The following is a 24,822-nucleotide window of genomic DNA, read 5'->3' as shown; positions in this document are numbered from 1 at the left end:
CCTGCCAGGCCCGGCAGGTGGCGTGGCCACAGGTGCTAGTGCTGGGGACGCAGCCACCTCAACCCAGCGAAGCCCAAAGCGCCCTCCCGGGCTGCCCACCTCCTGCCGAGGGGCAGAGATCACCACGCCAGAGGAAACCAGCGTCACAGCACAGCCTGCGGCTGGCTGCCAGATCGCACGGCAGAACCTCCCCGAGCCACCAGCTCTCGCCGCGGGGGCGCCCCAGGCCACAGAACTGCCCCGAGCGGTCGGATCTCACCCCAAGCTGCGGGCGGTGCCAGTGGGGCGAGCACACCGCACCGGAGACGAGCCTCACCCCTGTCACTGCAGAAAGTCCAGCGAGCGCCCTCCTGTCACCTGCCCCTCGCCCGGATGAGCCCGGCCACCGGCCCGGCTGCGGGGTGGATGAGGGGGTGCTGCGGGTCAAGAGCAGGGACGTGCCCGCTTCCGCCGGGTGCCGTGACGGGGTCGGAGCGCAGGGCCCTACGGGTCGCCAAGGGGGACCGAGGTGCCCTCACCGCCAGCCACGAAGCCGCCGCCGGCAGAAGATAGCTGGGGCACCGTGGGCGAGGTAGGGCGGCCCCGGGGAGGGCATGGCCTGGCAATGTGGCGCTCCCCGGGCAGGCTGGCACCGGGCTTTCCCGCGGCGGGCGCTCCCACCACCGTGGCGTCACCTCTTGGACCCCAGAGCCCAGACGCTGGAGCCGCAGGGCACCACGGTGCACGGCGGGCGCGTCTGCTCGTCCGGCCCCAACAGGAGCGGCGGTGTCGCCTGGCAGCGGTGCCGAGGATGGCCCTGCGCCGTCCTGGGACCTAAGGCGCCGACTGCACCCAGGCCTCTGTCAGGGCCACGTGTGCCCACGGCCGCCTGACTTCCAGCAGCCCGTCCTCCACTCAAGACCTCCACAGAAGCGACAGAGACAGGGGAGCAGGACACAAGGCAGGTCCTCTGCCCTGCCGAGGCCCCTGACCACTGAGGGGGGACGGGACGCGCCCTGACACAAAGCCTCACGCCTTGCGGGGACGTGGCGGCACCCTGGTCAGCACCGGCCGCGCCCGCGCTCCCCACTCAGGTCGGCAGCGGAGCCCACGGGCCACGTCTTCCGGGAAGACGTGGACAGCGCCACACGCACGGGCCCACGGCCAGGTTCCCGGAGGGCGCTGGGCCTGGGAGGTGCCGGTGCCAGCGAGGCGGGCTGGCCCCACCCTCTGGCTCAGGGCCACCAAGCTCCGTGTCCTGGCTGCGATCCGCCCCGTGGAGTGTGAGGGGCCCCCTGGCGAGCCTCTACCGCTCTGCCTCCGCCGACTCTCCCAGCCCACCCCCAGGGGTGCCGCGCCCGCAACCTGGGGGCTGCACACGGGCCACCGCCATCTGGCTGGGCCCCCGGGCAAGCCCCCGATGCTGTGGGGACACAGAACCATCTTGCGGGGGTCCGGGAGCGGCGCTGCTCGATTTTTTCTGACTTTCTGCTTTGGTTGCCTTTCAACCTGCACCAGCACGTAACCTCGATTACGCCCAGCTTCCTAAGGGGTCATGTCCTGTGACTTCCAAACAGAGATACAATCAGAAGGAAATCTCCGGTTGCTTCCCACAAGGGACAAAGTTACCTCGTGACTCAGAAAGAAGACACTCGTCAGCAGTCCGGCTGGGCAGAGACAGGCGGCCGCCCCGGGGCCTCGGCCCCCCAGCAGGGCTGCGTGAAGCTGGTGGGACCTGGCCCAGGCGAGCGGACCAGGTGACCGGAGTTCTCCAAGCCTGAGACGCGGTCAGACCCACGATGAGGAAGCAGCCCCGAAACGACCAGGAAACTCCGTCAACACACAAGCCACTCACACCATCAGGGATCCGTACTTGTCTCTCAGCAGCTGCAAATCCTCCCCACAGACCGGCAGCACCCCCACAGTCCCCCCAGGGGCCCCCATGGTCACCCCCGGTCTACCCACAGCCCCCACCATCCCCCACGGTCCCCCCACGGCCCCCCCACGGCCCTCCCACAGTCCTCCCACAGCCCGACAGTCCTCCCGTGTTCTCCCGACAGTCCCCTCACGGCTCACACCCCCCCCGTAGTCCCCCCACGGCCCCCACCATCCCCCACAGTACCCCCACGGAACTGCAGCCCCCACCACTGCCCCTCATGGCACCCCACAGACCCACAGCCCCCCCACGGCACTCCCACGGACCTTCGGGCCCCCCACAGTCCCCCACGGTGTCCCCACAGTGCTCCCCAGGGACTTGGGCAGGCCAGCTCCTCCGTGTAAGCCTTGGCCTCCCCACCTGGGGCTGAAGTGAGAGTGGGAAACCTGCTGACCGATGGTGGACAAAGGACAGCCATTTCCAGGAAGGCCACCAGGCCCACCACACGTCCACACAGAAAGAAAAAGGAAACCCTCAGGGCGCCCGGGTGGCTCAGTCAGTTAAACGTCCAACTCCCGCTCAGGTCATGATCTCGCGGTTTGTGATTTCGAGCCCCGCGTCGGGCTCTGTGCTGACAGCTCGGGGCCTGGAGCTTGTTTCAGATTCTGTGTCTCCCTCTCTGCCCCTCCCCCACTTGTGCTCTGTCTCTCTCACGAATAAATAGACATTTAAAAAAATTAAAAGAAAAATAAATCAAACCATCAGGAGGGGATGTCATGGTCACAACGCGTGATACAGTCACGGTCCGCGGGAAAAGCCAGGGACAGCGCAGCTCAGGACGGCGACCTGGCCTTGCGGACACGTGTGCTGCCCTCGGGAAAGGCACGAGACAAACAATGACCGCTGGAGGCAGGTGTGGAGAAGGAAGCAAGCAGCAGGGCAGCCAGTTTCGGGGGCTCAGAGAGGCTCAGACAAGGAAGCCGAGACCCACGCTGATGGGGAGGTGCCAGGAAGAGGGAGGCAAAGCCCAGACTCGGCTCGGGGCCTACACAACGGGTGCCGGTGAGAGAACCAGACGGCTCACGGACAGACAGGGGTGAAGCACGGGCATGGGGCTCCAGCCCGAGAGCTACGAGGACCGACGCAGGACGCGTGTCTGGGCTCCTGGGCACTTCTGGAAGCACACCTGAGCTCGGACACCCGCTGTGGCTCCGCGTGCTGGGAGCCGTCCTTTGTGACCCCACGTCCTCCCTTAACTGTCTCACCCCTGCAGCCACACAGCACCCGCCTTACAGGCGCTGGTCCTTCTGTGCAAGCAGACCACTGATTGGGGTCCCCCACCGCGCCCACTGCACCCCACCTCCGGGGGCCGGGCTGTCCCTTCCCGGCACTTGGCGCCCCCCAACCAGCCCAAAAGGAAGCAAGCCGGAGCCCCAAGCCCCAGAAACCCCCTCCGTGGCCGGAAGACAGAGGCCACGATCCTCAGGCTGGCCCGCGGCGTGTCATCTACACACCCGGCTCCTCCCTCCCGTCGCTGCACGCGAGGTGCTGTGGGACGCGCCCTCTCCGCGGACTCGGCCCGGGTGCAGACGCCAGCCCCCCGCGTGCACTGGGACTCCTTAGCTGGCTTCTGTGGCCCTCTCATTCTCTGGGAAGCTACGTCCGAAAAGGGCACCCGAGCGGGCTCTATTTCTGTTTGTCCGTTTCAGTTGATTAACAGAGTCAGAGGCAGCACTTGCAAAGGTACACGAGTGCCCTGGGGACGTCGTATCGGAGGGCCACGGAGGAGGCGGCTCAGCACAGCGGAGAGCTTCGATGTCGCGGCGCGGAGGCCACAAGCGTGGGGGTCGAGGCGTGGGCAGGATCACGCTCCCTGCGAAGGCGCTGGGAGGCCGTGACCCCGGCCCTCCGGGGGTTTCTGGCGGCTCCAGGGCCAGTGGGGGCAGGACCCTGTGTCTGTGGCCACACCCCTTCCTCTAAGGCCCCGCCCCGTCCAGTACCGCCTCCTCCTTCTCATCCCACGTTTGGTGCGGCGCCCCGTTTCCCAGCAAGGTCACGCTCTGAGACACTGGAGTGAGGGCGTCAACATCTGGACCCTTAGGTGACACAGTTCAGCTGCTAATAAGCCACAGATGTTTTACCATGGCAACGCGCGGTCTAAACACCAATCCCGCCGTTTCTTTCACCCACGGAGGGTCCGCGCCACCAGCTCCGCTCCGTGGCCGCGTTCACCCCTCAGCGCCGCACTTACTTCTGTCGACATCTAATAACCCGTGTACGATGGTACCCTGCACGTTCCAGGACATTCTCCAGACGGTGAGGAAGAAGAGGTTGCAGATCTTGGCAACACGTCCCTATACCAGGTCCCACACGTCCGAACCGCCACAAATGGCTACATGACCCCTTGACTAGGCCGTCACTCCCAGCTCAGTTCCCCAAAGTTAATAACCCTGCTTTCCTTACAGTCTTTGCCCAGTGCAAACCCCTGCCCAAACCCCCCCAAAGAACGATGAAACTCGACCAACACGCTTCGTTTGGTCAGAGGCCTGGGGCCACCCTTCAGCCCTTCTGGACCTCCAGCCCCGCTCAGGTGTGGCAGCTTCCTGAGCAGGGCACCTGGGCGCAGGGGACGCCCACACCCCGTCCCTCAGCAGCTACTGCTGCACCGGCTCAGCTCCCCTGTCCTCTCTGCTTGTTCTGGTCTCTGAGATCAGGGTGGAGGCTTCCTCCGTGCCTGTCACCTTGGCTCTCCACTCACGCGGAGAGGGAGAGGGGACTGCCTCCCCGCAGAGGGCTTCACACGGCCACAGTCCCCTCCAGGTGGCCCCCAGCAGCGGGAGCCTGGCGGACGGACCAACCCCCTCTCTGCCTCCTGAGTCCCAGGCAGAGGCCTAGCTGGCACCCCACCTGGACCCCCTCACTGGCTGCAAGTCAGACACCTGAGCTCAAGTCCGGGCTCTGGACGGCCCACCCCAGCTCCTCCAGGATGGTTTCCAAAGCACAAAATCAGAGAACCGCTGAAGTACCTGCCTAGCCTGTTGTGCCCGGAGCCTGCCCCAGAGTTCACGGTCAGCAACCATCCCCAGTAACGAAAGGCTAGGGCCGGGCCCATTCTACAGCCCCAAATCACCAGGTGCCCAGGGTGGGTTTTCACAGAAAAAGACAACAGTCAAACCCACCGATACTGTTCGGCGGCATGCATTCCTAAAGGAGCACCCTGCAGACTCATGAGCTCACCGCTCACACAGCAGATCCAGGCCCAGGTCTCGAGTTTTCTCTCAGAGAGCACACGAGCAACCTCGCGGTCTGGCGGGAAAGCAGCCGTGTGTGGTCTGAGCCCATGCAGCCGCAGAGCCTTCCGCCCGGCTCCCACATGAGGCAGTTCACCTTGAACATGGCCCCTTGAACATGGACAGAGGTGAGGCGACTTCCAAGGCCAAAGTGGGAAAGGCGCTACGACCGCCAGGCTCTCTTACAGGACGCGCCCCAAAGCCACCACTCTGGGGAGATAGAGAGCCCGGGGCCGCCGCTGCTCCCAGCGCGGGTCCCCAGGTACCCACGGGAGCGGGGACGCCCTCAAGGGATGCTCCAGCCCCAGCCCCCCATCGACCAACCCGAGCAGAGGCTGCCAGACAAGTTGCCTGGGAATTCTGGGCCCCTGACAGCATGAGCAATAATGAACGATTACTGTTGTTTGAAGCCACCAACTCTGGAGGCTTTGGTAACGCTGCGAAAATAAGTAAAGCGGTGACACTTAACAAAGCGAATGGAGCCAAAGTTTGGAGCCAGACCTAAGCCTCACTCCTGCGTCACACGGATGCTGGGCAGGAAGGGGAGAGGAGTGTGCTCACACTCACGCTGCGGGGGGATAAGCCATGCAGGCGGTTACTGCGGACCGCGAAATCACAGCTGTCGCCATCGGTGGAGCAGAGGGGCACGGCTCCGTCCCAGGGGCTGAGCGCCTTCCTGAACGGACACATCTGGATGTCATATCAGCGGCTCCTAGAAAAGCCTCGGCTTAAGCTCTGTGTTGGTGCCACAAAGCTGGTGGTGTTGATAAACTGTGCAAGACCATTGAAATCTTTTTGTAAAGACTTCAAAGCAAAGAGAGAAAAAAGTCATCCGTCCTAATGAAGCGACATCTTGCTAACATTAACACCCACAAGAGGGTCTGGACAGCCGAACGCATAACTGAAAGGTGCACGAAACCGTCTTTGAAGTGATACCTTTGCAAATCAACAAAGGAAAGAAAACTCACATCTTAAAATAGAGATTACCGTTGTCCCCTGTCTACCAATAGGTGGGAACTGTCCCACGTTGAAGAAGAAAAGCCACAGCAAGTAACTGCATTCTGACAGCTAGGCCATAAGGAGGGCTCCAGTTGGCTAGAAGAAAGACCATGTTCAGACTCGCTGGGATCTCCTAAGCAGGTGACTCCACCTCTCGGGGTCTACTTTTCTGCGCTGAAAACAGTAAAGAATCACCCGCTTGATGAGGCCACAAGGAATTAAATGACATAACACATGTGAAAATGCCCAGGTCCCTGGGACACACTTAAATATGGCCACTTAAAACAAATGCTCAAAAGACTGTGAAACTCAACTTTCCTTCAGGAAATATCACTTCAGAAAAAGCCAAAAGGGTGTATGTAAAATTTTCAATTGGCTGTTTTTTAAAAAAGTTGTTTTCGGGGCACCTGTGTGGCTCAATCAATTAAGTGTCCGTCTCTTGATCTCAACTCAGGTCTTGATCTCAGGGTCATGAGTTCAAGCCCTGCATTGGGCTCTGCCCTGGGCATGAAGCCTACTTAAAAAAAAAAAAAAAAAAAAAAAAAAAAAAAAAGTTGTTTTAGAATGTTTGCAAGGCACCTGTGAAAACTATCTCTAAGTGTTCTCCTGGTCCCTTTATCTACCAGTAAAAGGATGACAATCTCCTTATGTAACTAAGAAAGGTCCCAATAGATCCACTTAAAAAAATATATGACAGTAACTTTGGTGTTTTCTCCATTACATGTTTCCAGTAACAGTGAGAACTGTTCTCTTTTCCATGGTGCCCAAATCCAATGCAAGCCAAGAAAATATAATGATCCATCCAAAGGGCAGAACCGTTTTGATGGCTCCCATTCCCACCACACGCTGCCCCCCTAGCAGTATGACCCTCAGAGTGCCATCCCAGGGCACAACAGAGGGACAGAACTTCTGAACCAAGTTCTAAGCTCATGGGCAGCGAGGAAAGCCAGGGGAATCATTCAAGCCACGGGAGGGCGCCACAACTGACCCCACCACTGCTCACAGCACAAAGGGGACTTAGGAGGTGGACGATGGCACCAGACCTGGGAAATAATATGAAGACTGGAAGTAGGAGAATTGTCTGAAAGAATCACTGTCTAGAATTCCTGCACAAACTGCCTCGATTTTCTTTCAAGCCACTGTTTCTAAACAATTTCTACTTTTATTTCTCTTTCAGGGCAATTTCACTTCCCTTCCTGGACCTGCTTTGATCAGGGACACACTCAAGAGGCCGTGAGGTGACAGCGGACTGTCTGAAGAAGCAGAATGTATGAGCTCAGATCCCTTAACGTGGTGGAATGAACCCAAACTAACCCATCTTCAAAAGCTCTTGGTGCTCAGAGACCTCTCTAAACGTAAGGGAGGGGTCGAGTTTGAGTTTCAGAAAGAAAATCCAGAAGTATGTAACGAGGGGGCGGCTTTGGGACCAAGCAGAGGCACCCCATGATAAAATGCAAAAGCTCCCGAAGCCCCGCTGGAGACGTGATCGGGCGGACACAGGTAGGGCCCGGCAGCACAGTGACCCGCCCAGGCGCCTTGCTCTCACCGCGCAGCCTCCGGACTCACGCCTGGCCAGTCTATGCAGGGCAGGCGGCTTTGGAATCCGCTCGGGTGGCCGTCCAGGCCCCCGGGGTCCCCTCCCTTCACGGGTTGGCACGTCCACCTTCCTGCTCCCTCTCGCTACGAGACGACCAGCCCCGGAGCGCAGGACCCTCCGGAGCCGCGCGTGTCCGGTCCGCAAGAGGCAGCGCGGCCGCTGACAGCCGGAGGGCGGGGTGGGGGAGGGGCGCGGGGGACCCGGGTTGGCCTGAGGGCCCGTGCGCGAGGCAGGAGACCCCACGCCGGGTCGCGAGTCCCGGAGGCCCCGCGCTCTCGCAGACCGCCCGCCTCGCTCTCCGAGTCCAGCCGCGAAAGCGCTCGACGCTGACGCGGATCTGGGAAAGCACGGGGCCGCGCCGGCCGGGATCTGCGCGCTGACAGCGGCGGGGACCGCGGGGCGCAAGTTCACGCGCGGGCGCGCACACCCGGTAGGAGCCTCGCCCGCCGCGCTCCTCCCGCAGGGAACCCAGCGCCTCAGCCCCAACGGAACACCCGCGCGACCGGCGCCCCGCCCCTCCTGCCCAGCTCATTGGCCGCCGCTGCCGCTGCCTCCGCCGCGCGCCCGGGGGGCGGGGCCTGCACGCAATGTCAGGGCGGACCTGCGCGGAGGGCGGGAGCGGCCTCTCGGAGCCCCGCCCTCAGCTCCGCCCGCCGCCGGCGAGGACACCACCCTGGCCCCGCCCTCAGATCGGAGCCCCGCCCGCCGCGCGCTCGCCAGCTTGCGCTGGAGGTGAGGTCGCCGGACGCGGCCGCGAAGCCTGGCGGCGGTGGCGACCTGCGGCGGAGGAGGGGGCGCTCGATCAGGGCCAGCGACAAGGGTCTGACCCCGCCGTCAATCTGGCCATTTAGGGTCCCCACTCCCGGACCGTACGCCGCCGAGGCCGCAGCCTGAGTACCCATCCCTGCCCTGCCTGCGACCCGCGGTGTGACCTTGGGCAAGGCGCTGGCCCTCTCGGGTCTCGTCCAGATTTGCCCCGTGTGAGCGGCAGAGAGAAGCGGGGCTCCCGCCAGCCTGAGCACAATGGCCCGCTGTGTCTGGACCCCTGGGCGTCTCTAGGGTGTGAGGCTGGGCGGCCAGCAAACGCCTACCCTCCCAGAAGGGGTCCCTGCCTGGTCGGAGGCGGCCCCTGACTGCCCCAGGCCCCCATAGCAGGCGCTGTATCAAGCTTCAGGGGCGGCCAAGAGCTCCTGCCCTTCTGCATAGGCAATGCCTCTGTGGGTTTCATTCAAAGGGCACAGGCGGGAGGACACTCCTCAGCCAGGAGGAGTCACTAGGTCTGGGAGAGGCCTTTGGGACCAAGTGGTCCAGAGCTTAACCTGGGGCTGGTGAGGAGGAGAGGAGAGGAAGCTGCCCGCCTGCCACTCGTGTGCTCACCCCGGCCTGGGGGCAGGGGCGGAATTGAGGAGGGGGCTCCACTGGCCGGGCCCTGTGCAGGCCCTGAGGCCAGACAGATGCAGGAGGCCCCTGGTAGAAGGCATCAACAGGGCAGAAGAGGGAGCAGCATTTAGGAAGTCCCCAAAGGAGGTGGAAGCGTGAACCTCCCAGCAGCGTGGGATTGGGCAAGGGGAGGTGCGGGTTCTGGGCCTGGCGAGGCAGGTTCTGGGCCTGGCGAGGCAGGGCCTGGCCTGTACAGGCTCTGGGGCCAAGCCGGCTGCTGCCAGGCTGGGAAAGATGCAGCCTGTGGCCGTCTGGAAGAGCAGGAGTGCCCGTGTGGCTGGTGCAGGGGCAGCACCGGCGACACCTGAGGGCCATGGGGGTAGGTGCTGGCACGCAGGTGCCCAGGCCATCTCCACTGGCAGGCCTGCAAAGCCACAGGTCTTCACTGCTGTCCTTCTCGGCCCTCCGAGACTCAGTCAGCACCAGCCAGGGTGGCCAAGGGCCAGTGGCTGAGTGACCCAGGCCAGAGCAGGGCTCAGATACCTGAGGGCACCTGTGCCTGGAGAAGTCTTAGCTCGCCCTGACCCCTGACGACCACCTCGAGTCACCGAGGGCACCTTTGTGTTTATCGAAAAGGCTGCCCCTCTCAGCCCTTATTTGGATAAATCCTAAAGGCTTCCAGTGGAACAAGACAGTCTGTGCCACATTAATGTCTCTCACCGGCTTGGTGATCTCACGTAAAACTCCTGCAGCCAGGGACAAAGTTGTGGGGACGGAGTGGCAGCCTGGAGGTCACCACTGGGTCTTGGTGCCCACGTGTGGGAGCCCAACGCGATGGGATGCATGTTCCCATGGGCCGTGGGTTTTGTGTCATGGCAGTGCCACCTGTCAGGCTCCCACTAGGCATTAGCCACGGGACGGTATTAGATCGTCCCCGTGTTACAGATGAGTAGGCTGAGCTGGGAGCAAAGGGAAGTCCCAAGAAAACTGAAACTTTAGGTCAAAGAAAAAATTGTGTGCATTGTTGGTAGGAATGCAAGCTGGTGCAGCCCCTCTGGAAAACAGTATGGAGGGTCCTCAAAAAACTAAAAATAGAACTACCCGACGACCCAGCAATTGCACTACTAGGCATTTATCCAAGGGATACAGGTGTGCCGTTTTGAAGGGACACATGCACCCCCACGTTTATAGCAGCACTATCAACAATAGCCAAATTATGGAAAGAGCCCAACTGTCCATCGATGGATGAATGGATAAAGAAAATGTGGTGTATATATATATATATATATATATATATACAACAAAGTATTACTCGATCAAAAAGAATGATCAAAAAGATCATAAGAATGATCAAAAAGAATGAAATCTTGCCATTTGCAACTACGTGGATGGAACTGGAGGGTATTATGCTAGTGAAATTAGTCAGAGAAAGACAAAAATCATATGACTTCACTCATGAGGACTTTAAGAGACAAAACAGATGAACATAAGGGAAGGGAAACAAAACTAATAAAAAACAGGGAGGGGGACAAAACAGAAGAGACTCCTAAATATGGAGAACAAACTGAGGGTTACTGGAGGGGTTGTGGGAGGGGGGATGGGCTAAATGGGGAAGGGGCACTAAGGAATCTACTCCTGAAATCATTGTTGCACTATATGCTAATTTGGGTGTAAATTTAAAAAAATAAAAAATAAATTGTGATATATAGTATTAATCTATTTGTCTTTAGACCAACGCCGCCATAAAATGTGATATTTATTTTGTTTTGCTTTATGGAGGAAGGGCCTTTGAATAATGTGGCCCTGCTGGGGTGAAGCCAGAGGAGGGGCTCCCCTCCCTTCACCCCCGTGGGGCTGGGCCTTGGGGCCTGGCTTCCCCAAGATAGGGGGAGGGCTGCAGGCTTCTCGTGACACACGTGCCATGCTCTGTGGCCACAGCATCACCCAGGGGAGACACAACAGCGTGTAGAGTTCTGCAGACTGGACGGAATCTGGACCGCAGGCTAGGCCAGGGCGCTCCAGGTTTGGTGGGCGGAGTTAGCCTGCTGGCCCTGCTGCCTGCCTCCTGTCCCACCGGGGAGTTGTCACTGATGGAAACTCCGAGGGGAGGCAGCCAGCCTCAGCCACATTTAAAGTGACTTTTTAGGCCGTCGACTTTCTCCGAGAAGATAAATGTCCTCGCAGGTTGACACGGTTTCGTAATTCTCTCCATGCTTAAGGGGATGGCCTCTCACTTGACCTTTGACACAGGAATTAAAAGCCCCATTTGAAGAGGAAGCCAGGACCCTGCAGGCCGGGGTCCGAGAGGAGCCAAGTGGGGCCGAGCCCCCGTTTTCAGCTGAGCCCCCGCACCCCGCTGCCGCTGCAGCCGCCGCCAGGACGGCTCCCACAATCCCCCTCCCGTGCCCCCTCTGCGCAGCCCTCAGCCTTCCTGGCATTCAGCTGCCAGCTCGCCCACCACTCAGCAGCCCTCACTGGGAGACCCCACAGACAGGCCACTGAGGCCTCGCCAGGCGAGGAGATGTCCCAGCCTGCCGACGGCTCTCGCCGGGCTCCACCGCACGCTCAGACTGCCAAGGCCACGACTCACCCGGAAGCAGGAGTCGGGTCACTTTCCTCTGTGCAGCCTACTTCTAACAGACAAGTCTGTGAGGGACTCAGCGGGAGGTGCAGATGGGGATGTGAGGCCCAGTAGCCTTTCAAGTGACTTGCCCCCTCTTCTCCCAGAGTGAAGACGCACAGTATTTTCAGGCATTCATTCCACGTACTGTCCACAGATGTTCACAAAAGAGGTCCTGCCGTCCAATAAGTGCGGGGAACACTTGGCAACTCCACTTTATACCGACTTCCTTATTACAGGACTTATCAGAGCCTTCAATGTGCTAATGTCACCGGGCAGCTCTAAGGAGACGTGGAACACAGCTTTGCCAGAGTCCTTTGAACTTGTGATGCCAGAGCGCCTGTCAGACCAGACTTTGAGGGAAGCTTGTTAGAAATGCCACAGGGGGGCGCCTGGGTGGCTCAGTCGGTTAAGCGGCCGACTTCGGCTCAGGTCATGATCTCGCGGTCCGTGAGTTCGAGCCCCACGTCGGGCTCTGTGCTGACAGCTCAGAGCCTGGAGCCTGTTTCAGATTCTGTGTCTCCCTCTCTCTGACCCTCCCCCGTTCATGCTCTGTCTCTGTCTCAAAAATAAATAAACGTTAAAAAAAAAAATTAAAAAAAAAAAAATGCCACAGGGGACCTAAACGGTTTTCTGACTGGAGGGCAGAAACAGGACTCCTCATTTGAGCCAGAAGCAAAGCTCCAGAAGGGAGAGGCTTACCCGGGGAATGCCCTGGCCTACCCACCAGGTGCTCATGGGAGCAGCCTACCATGCTGATGCAAGCTGGTGGCCCGTCAAGTGTCCTTGCGTCCAGTCTTTCCCCTCAGGCTCACGTCAATCCTGGGCATGCCCTCTTCCCATTTTACAGATGAGAAAACTGAGGCTCACGGAGAGGTTGCAACGTGTGTGCCCGAGACAGGCCCGGAAACCAGCCACTCAGAGCCTGGGTCTGGGTCCCCCTCAGGCCCTGCAGCAGCCTCGACGGACACCAGGGTGGCCAGGGAAGCGGGCCGTCGTCCGGACCGCGAGGGGGCTCGGGTGGGGCCGGGGCACCATGCCTGCACCTGCGCCGTGTGAGACGCTGGGGCCTCCCCTCCCGGCCCGCTGCCCGTAGAGCTTTGGGCTCTGAGCCTTTTGTGCGTCGTTGGTTTGCAGAATGCGTCCTGTGCTCTGGCAGAGAGTGTGGGGAAGGCCCTCCTCCGGGGAAGTGCGCACGGGCTGGGTGACAGGAGGACCTTCGTGGGGACAGGGACACCCAGGAGCAGCAAGGGTCCCCGTCTGCGAGCCCGCAGGGCAGGAGCTCCGCCAAGGCCCTCAGGCAGGTGAAGCTTGGGGCCCAGGGCTCAAGGGGAAGCTTTCCGTGACAGTTTCCACCTCTTGCAGTAAGAGACGGCTGGACAGACAACCGTCCAGACACCTGCACCCCACGCGGGCTGCTGGCGAGCGAATGGGGGGGCTTTGCCCCAGCCGGGCCTAGAAAGGGGGAGGTCCTCCACATCGCACCCGCCACCGCAGGGTCCCCGGCAAGTGCCAGCCGGTGACCCCCGCCTCACACAGCGCCACGGGACGCACCCTCAGCCGGCCCGCGTGCAGGAGCCGTGCGGGAACACACACAAACCGCGTGCACCAAGTAAAAGGCCGAGATACAACTTGTCAACACTAGCGCTCCTGCAGAGACAGACGTGGAGAAGCCCGGGCGAGTGGGGAGGGAGCCGGGCGCAGGTATGGAGGTGAGGGGAGCCGAGGCACCTGGGGCAGCGCCAGCGAGACGACTCCCAAGTGACCTGCACACACCGTCACACCCGGTGGACCCAGGTGGTGGAAGGCACGGGGCGGGGGGAGGGGGGGGTGAGCAGATTCATCTGTTTGAACGTCAGTGTCCTTCAGACCCAATCTGTGTGGTTTTGCTCATCTCATTAAAGATGCTCGCTATAATTAGTTTCCTTTGATTTTCCCACAGGCTTGTTCAGGAATGCTATTTAAAAAAAAAAAAAAACAAATCTAGGGGAGCCTGGGTGGCTCGGTTAAGTGTCCGACGTTAGCTCGGGTCGCGATCTCGCGGTGCGTGTGTCCGAGCCCCGTGCCTGCGGAGCCTGCCTGGAATTCTGTCTCCCTGTCTCTCTGCCCCTCCAGTGCTCGCTTGCGCGCTCTCTCTCTCTCTCTCTCTCTCAAAATAAATAAACTTAAAAGAAATTAGAGGGGCACCTGAGTGGCCCAGTTGGTTAAGCGTCCGACATCAGCTGAGGTCATGATCTCACCATCCGTGAGTCTGAATCCCACGTCGGGCTCTGTGCTGACAGCTCGGAGCCTGGAGCCCGCTTCGGATTCCGTGTCTCCCTCTCTCTCTGTCCCTCCCCCGCTCACACTCTGTTTCTGTCTCTTAAAAAATGAGCAAGCATTAAAATAAGTAAGTAAAATTGCCTAGTATTAAAAAATAAAAGAAGAAAAGGCAGCTGCAAGGAGCAGCAGGGTGGGTCTTCCAAACCCAAAAAACAGAATTAGCACACGACCCAGCAAGCCCACCTCTGGGTGCAGAAACACAGAAGAACTTAAAATTGGGTCTCGAAGAGAAATTTGTACCCTATTCTTGGCCTTATTCACAACAGCCGAAAGGTGGAAAGAACCCAAATGCCCACTGATGGGTCGATGGATGGATGGATGGACGGACAAAATGTGGCCCATCCATACATACATCAGAATATTAGCCTGAAAAAGGAAGGACGTTCTGAGACCTGTCACGACACGGATAAACCTGGGGACACTGTGCTCAGTGAGATAAGCCAGTCACAGAAGGGCAGATTCTGTCTGACATAAACACATATATATCTTCTCGTATGAAAAAGGGGCAAATATTGGAATATATGTACGTGTCTCCCCATGTCCTATCGGTCCTCTTTGTCTTGAGAACCCTAACATAGACGCTAAAAACAATGGATGGGCAGGATATTTACGATTTCAAAGTACCGCCCCAAAGACCCCTGCCCCTGTCGGGAGGAAGAGAGCAAGTTTGGAGCGGGCGCCCCGGCTGACTGCTGGGCGGCCGGCTTGGCCAAGGCAAGCGCCCCGAGCCCCGCGGCAACGCCCAGAGGGCCCGGTTCAGGTGTAGATGGTGGCCACCTGGATGGGTGAGAGGACCTTGCGGGTGTGCCACGTGGGCCTCGCGTGCCCCTGGGGTCCCCTCCCCCGGGCGCCTCACTGGCCGGGTTTCTCTCTCACGGCTTTTTAGAAAGCAGCCTGGAGATGCTCTTGGAGGATGAGGACGACGGGAAAAAACAGCTTATATGCTGTGGGTGCCCCTGACCTATCGACTCCGGCTTTTCTCTTGTGTCTAACATTCACTCATCTTTTTTCTCAAGAGTATTCTGAGAGCAGATCTAGGCTCACAGCCAACGTGAGGGAGGCACGGGGGTGTCCCACGCCCCCTGCCCCCCCCCCCCAGCCTCCCCCGCGATCCATATCCCCACCGGGTGGTGCGCCTGCCGGAGCCGAGGCGTCGCCATCACCCCGAGTCCACAGCAGGGTCACCCTCGGTGGTGCACGTCCCGTGGGTCTGGACGAGCGCGTGATGGCAGGCGCCCACCACCCTGGCGCCACACGGAGCTGCCTCGCTGCCCTAAAGCTGCCCCGGGCTCCGGCTGTTCACCCTCCTCCCCCCTCCCCTCCCCCCGTAGCCCCCGTGGTTCCGCCTTCTCCAGAAGGTCCCACAGCTGGACGCCCGCTCATTTTTGATACTTACGTAGTAAAGAAATGATGTGGCTTCTTCTTCTTTTTCCTTGGCTTCCGTTTCTCTCGCTTTACGATTACCGAATCATAAACAGGAGGTGCGGGGGTATCACCCTCAGAGACAGATGTGCATTGGAGCCCTGGGAAGAAGGGCTGGGTCTTGGACCCGAGCTGTGCAGCTTCCGTTGGGCTCCAGTTCCCACAGCTTGGTCCCTGCCCGTTCCTGTCGCCCCGCCTTGGGGCTCAGGGTTCACCCCACTCCCTCCGCCCAGGGTGGTGGCCCCTCCTGCCCAAGCCACCCCCCACCGCCCTTGCCCGGCCCAAGGCCGTCCTCAGAAACTCCTTTTACGTTCACTCCTGCCCGGCGCGTCTCCCTTCCCCATCCCAGAGGTCATGCGAACTTTCCCCGAAACCACCTCCTAGCACCTGTTCTACACTGAAATCCGTAGACGTCTGAGGCCTCCTTGGGCTGCTCCCCGGGCGTGAGTGAGCCAGCCCTGCCCCCGCACCCCCCGCACGATCACCTCGGCTTTCCTTACTTGCACCCGACAGCCTTCACGGGTCACCGCGTGCCTGGTGAGCGAGCAGCGCGGGCCTGCGCAGGGGCCGCCGGCGCCCAGACCCGAGGGGGAAGCCGGGGGCTGCAGCGCCCTGAGCAGCGGGGACGGGGGACCCAGGCCACACGGAGGCGAGGCGGGGGCCAGGCCGCGCTGCTGCACCCCCAGTCCTGTGTGTGCTAAGAGCCGCTGAACCGTGCGTGCATTTGAAACAAGCAAAGTGCACGGAGCGCGGACTCGATCTCAAGGCTGTGTAAGAGGCGCACACCCTCCTCCTCCCCAAGTCGCCATCAGCCTGGCTCCAGGATCCTCACTTCCTTTACAAACAGTTGGAGGGCCCGGAGGTGACAGCCCAGACACTGCCTGTGCCTGCACCTGATGTCGCCCTGGGGTCTCGGGCCCGCAGAGGTGCGATCCGTCCCTTCTCTTGTACCGCGACGGACCGGGACCACAGGGCCTGTCCCTGGAGAGGCCCACGGTCAGCACGTGGCTGCTGTGTCCTCTGGGCAAAGGCCGGCACGACCTCCTTCCCCGTGACTTCCTGCCTGCTGGCAGCCAGGTCCGGGGCCTGGGTCGGCCTCCGCTCAAACCAGGGGCGGCTCGAACGGCAGGCCGGCACCCGCCGCAGGGTCCGAGCAGCCAGCGACGCCGGTGCCTGTGAGAGTCACACGTGCTGACCCTCCAGGTCCCTTTCCAACCCGTGCGCCGACCCCGTCAGAAGGTGGGGGAGGGCCACTAGAGCGTCCCCCAAACTGAGAAGTCACTTCAAGACCACAAAGGAAGCAGGCCACTCCGTGCCGCCTGGTCTCATTCAGGGTAACTTCCTGACGGGGCGTCGGACGGACGATGCGTACAGCTGTGGTCACTCCCTGAAAACCCGGACCCGAGTCCCAGATGGTACAGAGCGAGGGGACACGCAGAGGGGCAGGGAGTGAGACCCAAGGGCTCGCACGCACCCCGAGAGCTAACCTCGTATGAGATCTGGTGGGGCCACCGGTGCCTCAGGAGGGGGACGACTGTCATCTGTAAGATCCACAGAGGCAAAAGCAAGTGTCCCTGCATCCTGGTCTTGGCGGGCACGTTTTGAGGGTGTGTCAGTCTCCAAGGGGCCCCGAGAGAGGTCATCCAGCGGACACGTGCACAACGGAGGGCCAGACCGGTCAGGAGGGTCAGCAGTCGGGCAGACCCCGTGGCACAGCTCAATTAGGTCGGGCCAGAGACAGGTGGTCCCCGCCCCCCCCCACCCCCGGGGCCCTCATCGTCTTCCAAAAGGGACCCGTTTCTGGCTTTTCCCAAAATATCGTTATGAGCTCTTTAACTTAAAACATTTCGATGGGTTTTAATTCGTTGCGTCTCTTGTCCCCACTGGAGATCAAACTGTCCCAGTTTGGGGCACTGGGGGATCGCTTCAGGTCACTGCCGAGTCCTGTGGGTGTGACCCTCCTGGAGTCTCAAACCGTGGGGCGGTCGGCGGGACGCAGGCCCGGGCTCATCACGGACACCCCGCCCCGCACCTGGGATCAGCCATTTTTCCAAGAGGCCCTCAGAGTGAGCGATGGTATTTCAAGACCACGGTACGGGGGCAAAGGATGGTCACTGCGCCGGGTTGGTCACTGTCTCTAGAGCTTTTCGGCAGAAAGAGGTGGAGGGGAGACAAAGACGATACGGAGGAGATACAGACTACGGACATGTGGCTACGTAAGCCCAACAGACTGGTGGCCGGTTGCAGATAAGATACGGAGCGGAGGGAGGTATGGGCTGGACACAGGCTGCACGACGCCTTGACGCACAGCGTGTCCAGAACCCGCGGGAGGACATCTGGGTCATTCCCAGCTGGCCGCGACAAACACCACGGTACTTCCTGACGCTTTCCGTGCACACGGACACCACAGAGCTCTTCTGGAAGCCCTTCTCCTCCGGGTACCTGTGTCTCCCCTCCCACACGGAGGGCACAGCAGACGTGGGGGCCGGAAGACCCCGTAACGTCTCCCTGGGTCTTCCCAGTGGTGCGAGGAGCGCCGACACCCGCGATAGGATCACTACGAACGTGAAACGTTTTTCTGTGTGGTCCGCCTTCCCCGCTCCATCTGGTCAAGCGGCTGCCAGAGCAAGGACCCTCCACGCGTTCACCCTCTGCACCTGAGCTGAGGCTCCTCACCTTGTGTTGGCGCGCCAGCCGACCGCACGGGTAGCACGCTGATCGCCAAGATAACCACGTCCCTGATCGTGTTAGCCGTCGGAGCCCATCTTCCAGCACATTCCTCGGGAAGGGCTCCCAGGAGCATGTTCTCAGAATTCGGCCTTCTCCCACGTGGGTGACCTTCTGCACCCTTTACGCCAGAAAGTTTTCTGGATATAAAATCCTTGGGACATATTTCTTTCTTCAAATCTCTTAAACATGCTACTACTCCATTTTCTCCTGGCATAAAGCATGTTTGTCAAGAAGTCTGATCATCTAATGCTTTCCCTTGTAAGTAATGTGCTTTTTTTCCAAGATGTCCAAAGGTTTGTTTTTTTTTTTTTTTCTTTCTTTCTTTCTTTCAAGTCCAGTAATTTTACAAGCATGTCTTGGGGTTGGCCATTCTGGCCATTCAGGAACGTGGCATGCTTTCAAATCCTGTGTTTCAGGAAGGTCTTCGTGAACGGTCATGTCCCCCTAGGATAGCATCTTGCAAAATTACAGCACTCTCTCACAACGGGGACACCGGCACGGACAGTCGGTCCCTGTGGGGACCCACGCACGCCCGGGTGGCACTCCCGGGTTTGCCCATTCACCCGCTGAAGGGCATCTGGGTCATCTCCAGTTTGGGGATGTGAACGCTTGTGTCCAGATTTTTGTGTGATGTGTGTTCTCACTTCTGGGAAAAACGCCAGGAACACAGCATACTCTCCCCCGTGCGCCCCTTCGGGGAGACCTCCCTCTACGCCCTTTAGCCCACTTTTATTTTTGAGAGAGAGAGAGAAGGGGAGAGAAAGAGAGAGTGCGAGCAGGGGAGGGGCAGAGAGAGAGGGAGACACAGAATCCGAAGCAGCTCCAGGCTCTGAGCTGTCGGCACAGAGCCCGACGCGGGGCTCGAACCCACGGACTGCGAGCTCGTGACCTGAGCCGAAGTCAGACGCTTAACCAACTGAGCCACCCTGGTGCCCTTCACCCACTTTCTAATTAGACTTCTTTCACTTTTGCGTGGACTGTTTATATACTCCATACGCAAGTCCCTGGGCAGATGTGTGGCCAGATGTGTGTCTGCAGTCTTTCTTTCCATCCTGCAGCCGGGTCTTTCACAGAGCAAAAGCTTTTAGTTTTGATGAGATATATCTGAAGAATGTTTCCTTTCATGGATCACGCTTTCGGGGTCATGACTTAAGAACTCTGCCCAGCCCCAGGTCCCAATGACCTCCTACAAGTTATATACTTTACACGGAGGTCTGTGGCTCATTTTAAGTGAACCTTTGTACAAATGTGAGATCTAGGTTGTGGCTCGTGGCTGTCCACCTGCCCGGCAAGCCCCCCTGAGATGCGCAGACTTCTAAAACGGCTCCAACGACCCACTCTCGTGCGATCCCCTCTCCCAGAGTGCCCGCTGGCCAGTGACTTGCTTCTTAATCAAACTAAGTGACAGGCTGTCACTTCCAAAAGAAGGCGATACAAGCCTGTGACTCCCATCTGGGCTGCAACCTGCTCGCTCGCCCTGCTCTAAGCAAGCTGCCACGTGGAGAAGCCCGCATGCCGAGGAACAGAGGGCAATCTCTGACCAACGGCCACGAGAGTGAGGCTGGAACAGATCCCTCCCCGGTCAAGCCTTCAGAAGAGACCCCAGCCCGAGCCAACATCTTGACTGCAGTCCCGCAAGAGACCGGACGAGAGGATCAACTAAGCCACAGAAACTGAGATACTGTTCTCGTGATCCACCAAGTCCCGGGGAAATCCGCTGTGCAGCAAGGGGCCTGCCTGCGTCGACGGCAGGCCCCCACCCCGGCAGTTCTGCCCAAGGAGGGGGAGGAAGTTCCTCAGGAAACTCAAATTCTGCCTTTTCCCTACGGAGCACGGCAAGTGCACTGATGGCCAGCACACTGAAAACCACTCTCAAAATCACATTCAGGGCCACCGGGCGAAATGCCACTCGCTGCTCACGTGGCCTGGCGTTCTTGAGGGAGTAGCTCCAGGACCCCTCCCTGGGCACATCCGACCACCTCTCGGCCTCCAAGAAAGGGCTAGCACGTCTCTGTAATCGACACCCCTCTTCCTGAGTGCCTGCCTGATGACCATCCTCGCTCTGACTGGTAGTGAAGGAATGAGCCAACGTGCGGGGCTACGGGCATGCGCTGAACGGGTCCCTCGGCAACCACAGCGGGTTCTTAAACATGCGGCACCCGCTGGCTCCTCTAATCCTTAGAGACATCCTACGAGGTAGGCGCCGTCACCCCAGGTCTATAGATGGGGGCAGGAAGGCCCCGCCCCACAGCTGGAAAAGCCAGAGCTGGCACTGGGCGGCAGGTGTGCGCCCCGCCCCCACTGCACACACCGAACGGCCCCCAACGGGCCAGGCCAGGCGGAGAGCTGAGGACACGTACACAGTGGGTGCCTCTGTTGCAGCTCCAGCCACCAAAGCCCTTGGTGCCGCTATCTGGGGAGCTGGCTCCCTGCACTACACTGAGGGGATTATTTTCCCGGAAAATTTCGTACGCGTCTTTGAAATGGGAGTTTTAGGAGGTGGCGGAGGTCCAAGCGAGGCCTACACGTTAGAAAGCAAACAAGACGGCCACAACGCAGCACGAAACCACCTACACACGCATGCAGGCACACGTACAAAAACCACCCTTGAATAAAATCTGCAGGCTTCAGGATCAAAAAGGTGGGGCGCCTGGGTGGCTCCAGTCGGTGAAGCACCCAACTCTTGCTCTCAACTCGGGTCACGATCTAGCGGTTCGTGGGTTCGAGCCCCGTGTCGGGATCTGTGGCGACAGCTCAGAGCCCGGAGCCCTCTTCAGAGTCTGTGTCTCCCTCTCCCTGACCCTCCCCCACCCACACTCTCTCTCTCAAACATAAACATTAAAACAACTTTTTTAAAAAGGCGCACTTCCTCCCACCCAGCCAATCCAGGTTCAAAGAGGGCAGCTCAACTATTAACTTGCCAAGGCATTTTCAGTTTGCCAAGTACTGTGACAGGACTTTGCCTGGCAGACTTTTCAGATTTGCTAACCTGGAATAAAAAGACCCTGTAACCACTCCATTGACCAGAGGATCCACCCGCATGGGTCCAGAAAGCCAGAAGCGCAGGCTTTTGGTTCAGGCAGACTGCGGACTCACCCGAGGGGCTCCGGCGAGGTCTTCCTACCAAAGGGAAAGGATCCAGATAGACCAGCAAGAAACAAGAATGGTTCACAATGCAGGAAAAAAGTAAGTTGGGGACAGAGGATGACAGCCCTGATAAGCGGACCCCATCTCTGCGTGGGGAGATAGGGAAATGAGTCACCAATGGGAACGAGATAGCCATCAGCCTGGAATTAATCATGGCAGACAAACTTAATTTAGTTCTGACACTTCTAGGTTCGATGTACAAGAGTCAAGAATAAAGACGACTCAATTCTAGCCGGTGGTTATTTGTAACCTCGTACAGAAAATACTAGATTATGTTAACGGCATTAAAAGGCAAGAACTAAAGCCTGAAAGGTGACTTCCCTGCCGCTTAAGGGCACTCCAAGAATTCAAATGCAAAGCAAAAGCTAGCAGTCAAAATGATTCTTCTAGAACCTAAATCAGAGGGCACGTCCCCTGCTGCCCCCCTCACTCAAGAGTAAAGCCCAAGTCTACGTGTGCCACACCCCGGCTCCAGCCAACCGGCCTCCTCGCCCTCGTTTAAGGCCACTTCCGTCACCCTGTGGCCACAGGTTAGGGACAGTCCCCTCAAGGCCTCCAAGTCGCCTCCTCCCACGCCAGCCCAAACAAAGGCCCGAATCTCCTCCCCGAGAGGGGCTCTCAGTCTGAGGGCCTCCGAGCTAGAGAGACGTCGGATCTGCCGTCCGTCCCCGGCCCCCACCACACACGCCGCACAGCAGCGGGCCGGGCTGGACCCGTCCGGAGCGGGTGGAGACACGGGCGCCACCGGCCACGCGGCTCCCGCTCCGTCAGGGGGTCTCCGCGCGTCCCGGCTCTGCGTCTGGGCTGCCGGGTCCACCCTGTGAATTCTCGCTCTTCCACAGAAGGCAGCGTGTGTTCTTTGCAGCCGTGAGCCTTCCTCCGCCCGCTTCCTGCCAGGTGACTCGGGAGGCTCCAAAGGCCCCTTTCCGTTTCCTGCTGCCCGTGCCTCTCAGTCCAAACTCACGGCTTTCTAACAACCCAATTCTCCCAAAAGCTCTCCGGGTCCCCGGGGAAACCTCTTGGGGTACGATTCCTCACACAAGAGCCACAAGCGCAGGCCTCCCCAAAACAAGCCCCCCGGGTCTCGGGGGTCTGCAGAGGGACAGCTCCGGAGCGCCTCGGTCCTACCGTTCGGCGGTCTCACGCCGCACGCCCACGGCTTCGTCACAGACCCGACCTTCCCGGCTGCCCCGCGCCGACGTCTGCTCGAAAGCCACTTCTGAACGTCAGCCCCGCGTGCCACCGGGAAGGCGGAGGGCGAGGCGGCCAAGGGGTGCCGCTCCCGTGCACGCGAGCCCCGTCACCGGCTTCCCGCTCCACCCCTGCCTTCCAGCCTCGGTGGCAGGACGCAGAGGTGCCCTCGGCACCGCCTCGAAATCCTGTCCGGACCAGCCGGTCCGTCATCTTCCACCCCCACGCTGAACTGCCGCCACATGGCCAGGACCCACTCGGCTCCGGTTCCTAACATTCTCACATGTTCCCACCCACCCCCACTGGGTCTCCCCACAGCCCGAGGCGGCCCCCAGAACTTTCCTCCCCAAAGTCCCGCCAGCTCCTGACCGGCTACAAACTCTGTCCCACACGTGAGGATTTTGCTAACGGTCTGTACACCAAACTCCTACCTCAGGGCCTTTGCGTCTGCTGCCTCCTGGGGTGGACGTTCTTCCCGGAGAGCATATCTGTTCACACGCCACCTTGTCGGGCATCTCTCACCCAGCCTGAAAAAAATGGCAACCTCCCGCCTCCCGGGCGTCCCCCTGCCCCCTGCCCGTCTCCACTCACCCCTTAACCCGACTCCGTATTGGCTATCTTCTGTCCCCACGGGAGCGTGAGCGCAGACTGTGGAGCACCCCGTCTCCTGCACATCTCCAGTGTCTACCAGGACTGACACACGGCACGGGCTCAACAAAGGGCACGAAGAGGGCCTCCTGCCCTTTTGAAAGACCGTGAACAAAGTTGCCAAAACCCCCCCTTGGCCTGAGGCAAGTTCAGCATCACTTCTGAGGGGCCATCCTTAGGGCACGTGGCCGTGGCCGAACAGCAAGGTCCGTAGACAGAGTTTCCAGGGTTTCAAGTGTACGGGTACCAAGTACGTGCGGTGGGGTGGGGGGGCACCCCTCGAAACCCAGGTCCATGGCCCGCTCCGCTCCAGGGTAGAACGTGCAGCCTGGGTCTGTCTCGGAAAGAGGGAAAGGCCGCGACACCCCAGATGCCCCGTAAGCGTCCAACCTGGGTCCGTCCCCCAGCTTCTCTGCACATCCACCGGTCACACGCCAAACGCGGCCGGGCCCTGCCGCGTCAGGTCTGGATGGTTCCAGCCTGACAGAGATGCCCCAAGAGCTCCAAACCCATGAGGTCCCCTCCTCACCGGGTAGTTTCCTGATCCTGGGTCAGGCTTCCTTCACCCCCATGTGCCGCCCCCCAGCGTCACGTGACAAGGAGATACTTAGATCCTCCAAACGTGGGAATTACCTCAGCAGGCGCCGAGCTGGCAATAAATCAGCTAAAGAAGGTTCTTTTCTTTTTATTTTTGCAATATCGTTCCATACAAAAGCAATAGAAACATAACAGTCTTAACAAGAAGTTTACAATTGAGTATTTGAACAGAAAATCTGTACACATTATCATTTACAGCAACTTTACATGGTGAATTAACTGATTGTAAAAAAACATCCATTCTAAGCCCCTCTGCTGGCAGCCTTACTCTTGGAGTGTTATGCGTGGAAGGCCTCCCTAGTGCTATTTACAAGTACCAAATTAAGACTATATAACTTACATAAAATCCATTAACTTAACGGCTCAATTTACTAACTTTGACTATTCAGTGCTGTGGATGAGGCAAAAAAAACACACCTTGACATACTGACAAAAGACCCAAAATTTAAGTTTCCGTAACGAATTATGAGAACACTCAGTCAGCTACCGGAAAAGAGAGCCGCCATGAGACTGGTCCTGTGAGCGTGTGGTTAAACCCAAACCAGCCACCTGACGAGTGGAGACCGGGTGTCTAACTTACTGGTGGAGAACCAGTTAAAAGTATGTTTGTCAGGTTAACTTGGAGAATGGCAGAGATTAAGCAATTAAGTTTTCAAGTTCCACTTTCCTTGGATTTAGTTCCATTTACAATTTAAAACATGCAAAATACACTCGCTATACATAAAATTAACGCTTCTTAAGAAAATAAGGCAAGAATAACAGTTCACCATGAGCTAACGTGATAATGAACTATGAACAGAAGCCATCCGGTTACAAATGCAGGACACATGCTTGGCCGGTCCCCAACCTGCCGGGCAGAGGCAACTCTCGCTCCCAGTGGCCTCTAGGTGGCACCAGTTAGCTCATGGCTGAGAAATCTTTCAAGGGCTCCGTTAAACAAGCTTCCAAGTCAAATTCGTCCTCCACTCCGCAGTCCACGTGCCTGACTTTAGTGGGTGTGCCAGAGTACACATCCTAGAAAACA

At 59.1% G+C, this 24,822-nt stretch overlaps 1 protein-coding gene across 6 annotated transcripts in view; it reads right to left on the bottom strand.

Annotated features, from left to right (window-relative positions):
- Positions 1-24,822, bottom strand: part of LOC122218696 (stem-loop binding protein) — a 73,637-nt gene that overhangs the window by 35,842 nt on the left and 12,973 nt on the right. The window contains exon 8 of one of the 6 annotated variants that reach the window (XM_042937127.1): positions 23,871-24,812. The exons of the other annotated variants lie outside the window; for them this stretch is intronic. Coding sequence (XP_042793061.1) covers positions 24,696-24,812 — 117 coding nt within the window. The 3' untranslated portion in view covers positions 23,871-24,695. Of the gene's footprint in view, positions 1-23,870; positions 24,813-24,822 lie in introns of those variants that run through there. 6 annotated transcript variants of the gene reach the window in all.

The sequence above is a fragment of the Panthera leo genome, chromosome B1, assembly GCF_018350215.1.
Source record: "Panthera leo isolate Ple1 chromosome B1, P.leo_Ple1_pat1.1, whole genome shotgun sequence".
Taxonomy (NCBI): Eukaryota; Metazoa; Chordata; class Mammalia; order Carnivora; family Felidae; genus Panthera; species Panthera leo.
Note: the sequence above shows the minus strand (reverse complement) of the source record. Positions and strands in the feature narration are given on the sequence as shown.